Below are 12,576 nucleotides of genomic sequence, written 5' to 3'. Positions count from 1 at the left end.
AAATTAGGAGCCTGGATGCAAATTTAAATCAGCAGTACAAGTTTAAAATTCCAACTTTCTTTGGCTCCTTTTGCAACATCTACCATTAAGTTTCTGAACTACATCAGCAATTAAACCAAAAAAGCTGGCGAAAACTGCATTTTTGAACTATAGTCATAAAACTGCCCTAACATCATATACTTTGCATAAGAGCAACAGCGCCACTGGAATTTCCTGTAAACTTTCCCATAAAAATTATGCTAGAAGGGGCAAATTCAGGCACACTGTTTTCTGGCTGTTTTAATGCCACGCCTGAAATTCCTTGATCTCAGGTGAATTCCATGAAAACACTGCACTCATTAACAAAACTCTGCCCCCATACAAAAGTGCAGTTCATGCAAATTTTCACTCTTCTATGCGCTGTTGATTTACACCTATATTTTTAAGTGCATCAGGACCCAGAGTCATATTGCTGGTGGTTATGGCGATTTTTGATGCAATTAAAAAAATATACACATTTCTCCTCAGAGACCAATATATCTTCTGCACCTCTATCACAATTGCAAAAAAAAATTGAAAACCCAAAAGGTGACAAAACAGATAGCAAAAGCTACAAAAAATATAAAAGAAACTTGCAAGAGATACCAAAATTGACAAAACTTTTACAATTACAGAAGGAAAAAAAAAGAGTGGGCCTCTTAAAAAACGATGCGATAGCGTCATTGAAAATATGGAAATTTCAGACGTGAAGAATGAATCAGCATCAGTATTTACACGAAAGGAAGAGGTCAGCTAGGCAGACATCCCAAGGAAGCTATTATTGAATCAGTGACAGGAACTCAACAAAATTAAATGAAAGCAAGAAAATAAATGGAGAAATTAATGGCACTAACAAATTACAAATCCCCAGGGCCAGATGTTTTAAATCCCAGGGTTTTAAAGGAAGTAGATGCCCTAACCATAATCTTCTGAAGTTTTCTTACTTCAGCAACTGTTTCTTTAGATTGGAAAATTGCATAGGTAACTCTGTAATTTAAGAAAAGTGACAGAAGGAAATCAGTTAGCCAAACAGCTTTTGCCAGGAAATTATTAGAACCTATAATTAAGGATAGGGTAAGTAAACACCTTGAAAATTTTTGGCTGATCAGAGGGGACCAGCATGCATTTGTAAAGGGTAGCTCATGCCTGCTGAACCTGTTTGAATTTTATGAAGAAATTACTAAAGTAGTGGACAAGTGAATGTCGATGGACGGCATTTATCAGGTCTGCCATTAGGCATTTGATTAAGTTCCTCTGTTATTTAAAGTTGAAGCTCATGGAATTGAAGGCAATTTGTGGACCTGGTTAGGAACTTGGCTGGGCAGAAGGGAGAGAGTGTAGGGATAATGGGCAGGTACACTAATTGGCAGAATGCGACTAATGGTGTCCCAGAAGGATCAGTGATCAACAATTCACTTTATTTATTAACTGAGATGGTGGGATGGTAAGCTACATGTCCAAACTTGCTGACGTACAAAGATAGGCAGCAATGTAAGCAGTGTAGATGGAAGTCTGACATTACAGAGACATATTGATAGAGTGAATGGCAAAACTGTGGCAAATGGATTTCAATGTAGGCAAATGTGAGGTCATAAACTTTGGACATAAAAAGAATAGAATAAGGTACTTTCTAAATGGTGAAAAGCTTAAACAGTGGAGATCCAAAGAGACTTAGGGGTTCAGGTTCATAGATTATTAAAATGTGAAGAACAGGTACAGAAATCAAACAAACTAATGGAATGCTGGCCTTTATATCTAGAAGAACAGAATACTAGGAGGTAGAAGTCATGCTAAAGCCGTGGTTAGACCCCACCTGGGGTACTGAGAGCAATTATGGGCACCACACCTTAAAGAGGATATACTGACCTTGGAAGGAATTCAGCATAGATTTAGCAGAATTCTACCTGAACTCCAAGGGCAAAATTATGAGGAGAGATTACACAAACTAGGATTATTTTCCATGGAATTTAGAAGGCTAAGGGGTAATTTGATTAAAGTTTTCAAGATATAAGGGGAACAGATAGCGTAGATAGACAGAAACTACACTGGTACCCTGCTATAATGAGATCCATGTCACAAGGCGAGACTGCGTTAAACATAAGAAATAGGAGGGGTAGGCCATGCGACCCCTCGAACCTGCTCCACCATTCAATAAGGCTATGGCTGATCTAATTGTGGCCTTCACTCCACTTTCCTGTCTGCCCCCCCCATAACCCTGGACTCCCTTGTAGATCAAAAATCTGTCCAACTCAGCCGTAAATATTTTCAATGACCCAGATTCCACTGCTCTGTCGTGAATAGAATTCCCAAGATTAACGACCCTTGGAAAAAATTCCTCATCTCCCTTTTAAATGGAAGACGCCTCATTTTTAAACTGTGCCTCCTAGTTATTTCATAGCTGGTGCCTAGTGTTCGGGCTTGATCCTGCCATTCCCAGGGTGAATATTGCGTGCATATTCCGACAGTTTCCAGTCCTCATGTGCCAAAATAAATGAATAAAGCAAGTTTTGTGTAAAACCAAATAATTAACTGGCTGCTTTTAATAATTTTTTTTTTTTTTATAAAGTGGCTGGCTGTGTTCATACCTGTGGCTGCATTGGCAGAAATGAAAATTCATAGCCCATAAATTAGAACCGATCTTTCAGAAATCAAATAAGGAAAACACTTCTACATGCAAATGGTGGAGGCAGTTTGGAGCTATCTTCTGTTAACAGCAATTGATGAGAGATCATTTTAAAACAGAGATTGATAAATTTTTGTTACCCAAAGGTATTAAATGAAAATGGGGCAAAAGCAAGTATGTGGAGTTAAGTCACAGATCAGCCATGATCTCACTGGATAGTGGAACAGGCTTGAGGATTAAATCAGCTATGTCTGTTCCTATGTTTCATGCATAAAGGAGGAGCTGAAAGAATATGGTGCAACTTTGGCAATTCTTGATTGTTTATTCTGATTTCCACCGGTTATATGCTGGTCTTCATATATGTTAATGAGCTTCTCAGGACATTTTGGCATAATCCATCAACTGGAAGATCATGAATGTCAGTGTAATTTGCTGCTTATGCTGTTAGAGAAAAAAAAAACTTTGTACCAGGCACAGAACAATCTCCAACCTTTTGGGTCAGCCTCTTTCAATTGTTCTTTGGCTACTTCTTCCTCTTCCTCAGCATGTGCCTGAAAAATTGCAGTTAGGAAAAAAAACAGCAATTCACAGAGAGGCCCTTCAGTGTCATTTCCAACAAGCGCTTCCTCTAGGCTTTCTGTGAATTAATCAGAAACAAAATCATCAGATGTGAAAAAAACTTTCAACAATATATCTTACAACCACAAATATTCCATAAACTAGATAAATGTAGGTTACAGCTATGATTTTAGTGGAAATAAAGCAAAGATAGAACAGTACTGAATTTCACTCCACCTCAAACGACTATCTTTCAGGAACGATAGAGCACCTCAAAGAAGGTTTTATTGATGAAAGTTTGCAGCTATGTTTTTGACCTATTATAAACAACCGCTTTTGCAAAAGGAATTTTTCCTTAAAAGCAAGCTGCTTTGGCTCTAACCTATTCATCCAAGGGAAGTTATGGAACTTTGCAGCTTTGAGTGAATTCAATTTCTTACTATGGCCCAAACATCAAGAAACAAACACGACATGGGTTTCTAATGCAGAAGTCTCTAAACACCACACAACTACAAAACATTTAATTGCAAGTTAATACAGAAATTTAAATGGACCAGTTTGGCTACAAGAGCTGAGCAGAGGTTGGTCATTCAGATGAGCAGCTCATTTCTTGATCGCTAAAAAGCCTATAACATCTAGAAGGGTCATATCAGGAATGTGGTAATGACGGATGCAGCTCCAACACTTAATACGTGTACCTGCTGCTGGGCTCTTATATTATGCCCACCAGTGCACTGTGGCTGCAGGAAGCCCAATCTACATGATACACTGCAGCAACTTACCCTTCTCTATAACCCCTACGACTGAGAACAGCAATGTTATGTGAACACTATTTTCAATCCACACATTACCCTGTCTGGGGACTTGTATCACCATTTTCATTGTTGCTCGCTCAATATTCTGAAATTCCCTACCAACAGCAATGTGGAAGCATCACAAGAAATGCAGTAACTCGAGGCAACTAGGGATAGGCAATAAATATAAATTTGCTACGGTCACTTAGAGCCAGAGAACAAAATACAAATTTTGTCTACAGTTGGATAAACCTGTGGTAGAAATGTAGGCTTTCAACCAGAAATATTACCCATGACTGTGCATTTTACTTGCATTACTACATATTTCATATAATACAAAAGCATTACCTAGAGTCATGCCATCTGGAAACTCATCCTGGAGGTCAAAAAGGTCTCCAAATGCATGTAAAAACTCCAGAACCATTAACGCATCACCAAAAAGCTCTGATGGCAACCTGGTCTTCACAGGTGTTGGAACCGGAAGTTCCTATTGATTTAAAAACAAACGTATACAATGAACATCTTGCAATATTTATTCAAATGCAACCAGGAACCGGTTCAGTGTTATCACAAATAAACTTGCCAATTAAAAAAGGTCTTATGACCAAGGAGCCATAAGTTAAAAAAAAAACATATTAGGTGAAGTTCCATACTAGACATTCCCTGAATGGCTGGGGCCAATGATTGCTTCAACACAATGGGTGTGAGATGTTCAATTATAAAGGCTGAACAATTTTTTTTACATTTAATCTTACTGGAAATTATGATTTTAATTACCTTTCATCTGTCAGTTCCTTTAAGCTTTTGTGAATACATAAATTTAAGGGTGATGTTTTAAACCTAATTTTTTTGCAAAATTCTGCGGGGGAAAATGGTTTAATCATCTTGAAACTGGAAACAGATTTTCAAGAAATTAAATGTGGTCTGAGCAGCCAGTAGCAATGTCAAAGCATTTAGTTTCATCAGGGTAAAAAGGGAGCAGCACAAAAGGCAAGCAGAGGATGAAGTGCAACATTTTGAACCACAGCCAAGATATTTGAAATGCAGAACAGCAGCTACATTTTTATATAAACATTGTTATCAATATACTAATTTTGAAACCAAGACAAAACTGTACTTATTCATAACAGCTAACTTCAGTTTGAGCAGGGAAGAAAATATGGATTTTTAAATGCAGCCAATAGTTGCAATTATGGCACAGACAGACATTGTTATTTAAATATCGCTGGGAGCAAAGGAATTCATCAATACCATGAATGATTATAAAACAGAGTACTTAATTTTAACATTCAATTAACTAATTTATTCAAGTATGAAAAGACATCAACTTGAGACACTTGCACTTGAGTAGCAGCACCTCCTAGTGGTGGTTGGGAGTATTGTAGATATTAGCAATTATAAAGTTATTCATTATAATAATGCAGTCATTGAACCAGCATTCGACTATCAAGCAGTCACATAGGCATTAAGTAACACGCAGGTATGAAACAAAGTACCTGAAACAAATGTACTAAGAATTTGAATGCATTATATTTGCAGATGTTTATTAGCGTTTACTGTGAGATGGGAATATATTTTCCAATAGGGCTACCAACAAATTATGCCTGCATGATATAATAACCACTTAAAATATTGTGTGTGGATTTCCTGTTGCATTACTCCTGGTCAAGGCCCAGAGCACACTGTGCTTCTCTTAGCTGTCCAATCTTTGTGTTGCTATTTCCCTCTACTACTTCTTTGCTATGTCCTGTTGCTCTTTTCGGTTCAGAGATGGCATGGAAGCCCCCCCCACCCCACCCCCCCGAGGACTACAGGTCACACCTTCCAGTTGCAAGCAAGAGGAAAACACAGCTTGCAAGCCCTTTCTGCATTGCCTCATCTGGTCCCACTCACTTCTCCAATCATCTTTCCATCTTCCCTACAAGTTCTCACTCTCAGCAGTCCCTCTTCGCTGCACACCCACCTTCCCCCACAACCTCTTCCTGCTCCCATTCCTATGCCTTGATACTTACCTCCCTTGCATTCTTCATCCATCACCTGCCATGGCACCCACCCCCCCAACCCACATTTCACATCCCATCCGCTCTCAGTATCTCTTCCTCGACATTTCCCCCTTAAGCTCTTATTCTTTCAATTCCTCCACATTACCTCCCTCAGCACCCATTTAACACCATCGAGGCTGTTTAAACATTTAATTACAATCCTCAGTACTCATAACTGGCATGTGTATGTAAATGTGATTTGCCCACTATACACAATGGCCGGAATAATGGAATAGTATTAATTTTGAATTATGATATTGTAGGAAGCTGTGGAAACAAAAAGGCAAAAAAAAAGGAAAATATGGAGACAGTAATTCTGACAGTAGGGAGAAAGTAATGGTTGACAGCAATCCTCATCCCGACACAAGATTTGCATTCTGGGATCACTAGCCCTAAACATCAGCATTTCAGAGTTGTGAGATTGCACCCACAATTCCACACAAACACCAGATTTCATATGTCAGCTTGGATAGTTGCAAGATGGAGAGTAGCAACTTCTCATACAGATGAGGGAAAAGAACAGAGGTCAGAAAGCAAGTACCAAATATAATGAGGAAAATAAAATGGAAGAATTACTAACACAAAGGCAGTGGCTAAAAACAAAGCCAGGAATTAACATACTTATCAAAGCTGATATAGCCCAAGGGAAGTGGTCTGCCTCAATTATTACATTCAATGCCCTTTAATGAGGTGCAAATATAAGTAGACAACTGTTTCTGCCAGGAACAGGAGTACTAAGATGCAGTAATGGGCAACTTTGAAACTGACGTTATTGCAAATGAATAACTGTTACTGCCTTTTGGCCTATACAAGCGACTGCCCATTTTAAACATGAACATTTTAAGTGGGGGCTACACTTCAATAAAAATTTCATTTTGACAATCTTAGAGTCAAAATGTTTAAATTTAAATTTGAACAGGCCAAGATTATATTGAAAGGAGCAGCAGGACAGAACAGGGCGAGGTTAGCAGAGCAATACAACACTGCAGCACACAATTTGGCCAAAAGTGAAACATGAAGGTTAGGAAGGAGAGGAAGGAGAAAAAGGAGGTGCAGGGGAAACCAGGAGTCATACTGATGGTGGAAATATGAAAATCTACCAAATTAATTTATCTGACTTGGGGGGGTGGGAGGTTGGGGGAAGGAGAAACTGAATAATGGAACAGCAATATAAAATTACTTGTGTGGTGGGAAGATTGAATGGCAATGATTGGTATTACAGTATTTCTCATTGATGTTACCAGGCACTACCCATTTAAATGGGTTAACGCCACAAAAGTAACAAAAAAATCAATCAATACAGAAAGAATGACACAGGAAGAACATACAATTGCAAGAAACTTAATATACTAAAATTTCCCATGACGTGGCTCATGATATTTCAAAATTTGCCATTGACATCAACCTTGGAGGTGTGGCAAACAGTGAAGATGATAATCAGCTGCAACAGAACATAGATAGGCCAGCAGAATGGGTTGACAAGTGGCAGATGGAATTTAATACTGACAAGTGTGAGGATGCATTTTGGCAGAAGGCATAGGGAGAGGCAATATAGACTTAAAGGCACAATTCTAAAGCGTGTGCAGGGACAGAGGGACCGGGGAGTGGGAGGTGGTACATGTGCATAAATCTTTGAAGGTGGTAGGACACATTGAGAGAGAGTAGTTAGCAAAGTACATGGGATCTTGGGCTTCACAAATAGAGGTATTGAGTACAAAAGCAGGGAAGTTATGCTGAACCTTTATAAAGCTCTGGTTAGGTCCCAACTGGAGTATTGCGTCCAATTCTGGTGACCACACTTTAGGAAGGATAGTAAGGGTCCTGGAGAGGGTGCAGAGGAAATTTATCAGAATAGTTTCAGGCATGAGGGGAGATTTGAAAGGTGTACAAGATTATGACAGGTTTACACAAGGAAGACGAAGAAAATCTGTTCCCATTAGCTGATGGTACAAGGACTAGGGAACACAGATTTAAGGTTTTGGATAAGATCAGCAAGGGGATGTGAAGAACTTTTTTTTCTTACACACTGAGTGGCAACGACCTGGAACTAGCTGCCTATGGGGGTGGTAAAAATGGAGATTGTGAATTATTTCACAAGGAAATTGGAAGGACACTCGGAAATAAATTTGCAGGGCTACGGGGATAGTGCAGGGGAATGAGACTGACTGGATTGCTCTACAGAGAGCAGGCATGGACCTGATGGGCCAAATGACCTCCATCTGTGCCATAATGACTATGAACTCAAATAAAATGATTTGTTTTACAGCTGTGCTTGTTGCATGAAGCTGAAGACAGCAATGATGTTTGCAATGTTTTTAAAGAGATAACTGCACCATCCTGTGGAGGGACTAAAAACAGCAAACATGTATCCATTGATTTCAAATGCACTGGGCGTTATCAACTCAAGGATTTTTGAAAATCTATCAATAGATATACTGAACTATTATTAAATGTAAAATTCCATGGGTACCTTTAAGTCCTCACATTCCATATCTTCACGGGGCTTATTCCATTCTTTAAGATATTCTGCATATTTCCTCTTTTCTTCTCGTAGTTTTTCTCTTTCCTAGTTAGATTGTTCCAAAAAAAATTGTTCTTTACATTGTTTTATAGCATATGCAGCAAACCTTTCTAAAATCAGTCTTCCATATAAATGGCACATATAAATGGAGTACCGTTTCCATTTTTAAATTCAATCATTTCCAGCACACACCATTTTGAATCATATTTCTGGTCAACAAAATATAAATCAGGATTTAAATTCCCCTCTTTGCGAGCTTGACAAAAAACATTATAAAGTCTTCCACTGCACATAAATTCAGACAAAAATTAACAGTGTGAACACAATGTGCCAATTTGCTACATTTCTATAAGAAATGTGCACAGCACTGCTAAAGTACAATTCACGTGTTGTCAGCTGCCAAAAACTTTTTAAACCAAGCCAAATAGTTGCGGAAAAACTCACTCCTAGACTGCATTTTACACTATTATTGCAGGTTTTACTCATTACCTTCTCTTTCTCCAACTTTATTCGTTCCTTTTCCTCTTTCCTTTTCATTTTTTCTTCTTCCAATATTTTCTTTAATTCTTCTTTTTTCTTTTCTTTGTCCTCCTTTTCTTTCTTCTTAGCTTCCAAGACCTCCTTTCTTTTCTTTAACTCATTTGCTAGTTCCTCTTCTTTCCTCCTTTTTGCTTTCAGAGAAATATGAAAGTAATTAACATTGTAGAAACTTCATTTTTAAAACATTAAAATGAAATAGCACAACTCTGGCAATAATCTTGGCAAATTTCAGACATGTACACATTTCCCACTTCAAAACTGTAGTCAAGTCCTCGTCAAGCTCTCCATCTCATCCCATCGCCAACCTATCCTTTGCCTCAGAATTCTCAAACATACCATTGGCAACCAACTGCATGCAACACCTCCCTTTTAAGCCTGTCTGGGCTCTACTGCCCACAAATCTGTGCACCCTAGAATAATGGATACCCTACTCGAGACCGTAATTCATTATCTGCCTTCAATCTCTCTAAAGCCCTTGACATGTTGACCAGCTCATTTTCCTGCCCCAAGTGGTCCACATCTTTGGTACTGCCCTCCCATTGTTCTTCTGCTATCAGGTCCAACATAGCCTGCAGAAGCCCTACAATAACTTCTCTTTCCTTGCTACATGATTACCTCTAACCCCAACTTCCACCTATGGCTCTTTGTATCATGTGCATTGTGCTGCTCAGCTAATTTATCTGTAATCAGTCATTAAGGGCAGATTATAAATGTTATGGCACTGTGACAGCATTTAGCTGTAGCCTTCCACCATCTGTGGAGAATAAGTTTCGTCAATTCAATAGTGGCAAAACTGAAGTCACTCTATTCAACTCCTGTCAGAATCTTTGGACCTTAGCCTCTAGTTCAATGCCCAATCTCAGATGCTCCTCAATGATCTTAGTGTCCTGTTAAACCTTTAATCCCCACATTCAGCCCATCATGCACAATAACCTACTTGCACCTTTAACATGTTCTAGTCTCCCAGAGGGAAGGCAAGGGAAATGGAATCCGAAGCTGAACTCCCATCATACATGTACCCTCACGGAAAATTACCATGCAGCGATAGTCAGCCTGGAAATATACCACTGCCTGCTGTCGAATGCAAAATGAAGAACATACCTATTGCCTTCATTTCTTCCTTTTGCCTGCGCATCTTTTCAATTTCACGTGCAGATTTGTTTCTATATCTTGACATGTCTTCCCCATCAGTAGCACTATCAGACTGGGACTAAAAAAAAATACTAGTTCAGCTGATATTTCAATTTTAGCTGGGTTTTAAAAGTTACAGAAAATTCTTATGTTGCCAATAAGCAGCCTTATGAAAAAAAAAGTGGATCAGACATTAGCAAGAAATTTTCTATGGACTGATGGAGGAAAGAGGACTTGCCCATTCTGTCCCCTAATTCAACTTTGTACATTTATCAACCAGTTCATATTTATGCCCCTACTGAAATGTTTTGAGCAGCAGTTTCCAAATCAGAAAGAGGAAATTGACATGTGAGAAAGAGGAAGGGAGCAAAGAAATCCATGAGGAAACAACAATCAGAACGTACTTTAAACTCTTAAGCCTGGTCTGGTCAAGTCAATGCATTCTCAGCTAACCAACCAGCTATGCCAAACTGCAGTAAGCAACTGTCTTACACCAACTTTTCTCATTTATAGTACAAAAACAAATACAGGATTTTTATGTCAATAGAAATAGCATTATTTTTGCCATATTGACATTGTGGGGGAATTTCAGAGGGAGATAAACAGACATATGGCTACCCATATCTCAATCCTTCATGTCCAACAGTTTTCACACATCCTGTGTCCCTACTGCATAGCCGAATCAAAAGTGAACAAACTAAAGAACTATGCGTATGAGTTTGCAAAATAATCTAATTTATGATAATTCAGGTGAACTTGCACATGAATCGGACATGCTTTGTATCATAAACGGAGTTTCTATGGTCGTAATACAGTTGACTCAAATCAATTATAGCATTTTATTGAAACAAATTGCTAACAATTTGAGCACAACCTAATTAAATTTGAACTGAATGCATTAATGTTAGATATTCCAATGAACAAACATATTTTGTGCATCTTGGAACGTGATTTACAAGGTAAACAGTGGAAATCCAGACCATTTGTTGCCTGAATCTCATCTCAAATGACTGTAAACAGCAAAAACACTGTTCTCACCGTTCAAATATATATATTACAGAAGTTTAAGTTGACAATTATCTGAGATGCAATGATAGATTACTTGCTACTCACATTTGCTAAAGAGACGCGATTCTTGTGAGTCCTTCCCCGTCCTCTATTTGTCGGACTAAAAGTAAATGTTGATGGATCATCCGGGAACAAATGCGAAAAGTTCTGCTCTGAAAGCTTGTATTTATCAACTGTTGCAGACTGAATAAAATAAAATAAATGGAATTACAGTAGAACTAAATGCACATTGTTCATAAAATAATCCAAGTACAATATTGGCAGTACTTATAACATTATTCAGTAGCAACGTTAACAAATCTCAGTTAAACACATCCAAAATGGTTTTAAACATGCAGAACAGCTGTTTATAAAAAGTAATTTGAACAAAATCTGAAAGTAAATATTCAAGGCAATGCAATTGATCCTTAAACATTACAACTACTATATCAGTCTCCTTCTGCACAATGCATAAAATACCTATGGGCTAATCAGGGACAGTCAATGTGGATGTGTGAAGGTTCAACCTTCATAGACAAAAATCAAATTGTTGTTTCGTTGGGGGGAGACACAAAAAAACACTGAGCAGATAAGACAAAAGAGAATGTACACATGGAATGTATTTGGACATGCAAAAAGCATTGGGTAAGCACTACATAAGAAAATGAGAAGGTCCTTGGTGCCAAAGACAGTTGTGGTAGAAAAGATAAAACAAAAATTACTTGTATTTTATATAGCACCTTTAACGTAGTAAAATGTCCCAAGACACTTCACAGAAGCAAACAAAATCTGACATTGAGCCACATAATGAGATACTGGGGCAGATGACCAAAAGCTTGGTCAAAATGTAGATTTTAAGGAGCGTCTTAAAAGGGGAAAAGAAAGGGAGAGAGGCGGCGAGTTTTAGGGAGGGAGTTCCAGAACTTAGGGCCTTGGCAGCTGAAGACAATTTAAAAAAAACAGGGCTGCACAAGAGGGCAGAATTAGAGCAGCACAGATATCTTGGAGAGTTGTATGGTATCATAGTGGTTATCTGGAGACTAGTAATCCAGAGGCCTGGACTAATGATCCAAAAATCCACCACGGCAGCTGGGAATTAAAATTGAGTGAATTAAATAAATCTGGAATAAAAAGCTAACATCAGTAATGGTGACCATGAATGTAATCCTTACCTGGTCTAGTCTATCTGACTCCAGACCCACAGTAATGTGGTTAACTCTTAACCATCCTCCGAAATGGTCTAGCAAGTCACTCAGTTGCAACAAACATCTTATGAAAAGTCTATTAAGAATAAAACCAGAC

At 38.4% G+C, this 12,576-nt stretch overlaps 1 protein-coding gene across 5 annotated transcripts in view; it reads right to left on the bottom strand.

The window, feature by feature from the left end:
* Window positions 1-12,576, bottom strand: part of baz1a (bromodomain adjacent to zinc finger domain, 1A) — a 100,103-nt gene that overhangs the window by 71,119 nt on the left and 16,408 nt on the right. For all 5 annotated transcript variants that reach the window (XM_068039307.1, XM_068039305.1, XM_068039306.1 and 2 more), the window contains exons 7-12: window positions 11,341-11,478; window positions 10,198-10,306; window positions 9,046-9,227; window positions 8,506-8,601; window positions 4,342-4,480; window positions 3,132-3,278 (exon numbers count right to left, since the gene is read on the bottom strand). In XM_068039307.1, the coding sequence (XP_067895408.1) occupies window positions 3,132-3,278; window positions 4,342-4,480; window positions 8,506-8,601; window positions 9,046-9,227; window positions 10,198-10,306; window positions 11,341-11,478 (811 nt within the window). The remainder of the gene's footprint in view (window positions 1-3,131; window positions 3,279-4,341; window positions 4,481-8,505; window positions 8,602-9,045; window positions 9,228-10,197; window positions 10,307-11,340; window positions 11,479-12,576) is intronic.

Source organism: Heterodontus francisci, chromosome 9 (genome assembly GCF_036365525.1).
Source record: "Heterodontus francisci isolate sHetFra1 chromosome 9, sHetFra1.hap1, whole genome shotgun sequence".
NCBI lineage: Eukaryota > Metazoa > Chordata > Chondrichthyes > Heterodontiformes > Heterodontidae > Heterodontus > Heterodontus francisci.
The sequence above is the reverse complement of the archived record's forward strand: the minus strand, read 5'-3'. Positions and strand labels throughout refer to the sequence as shown.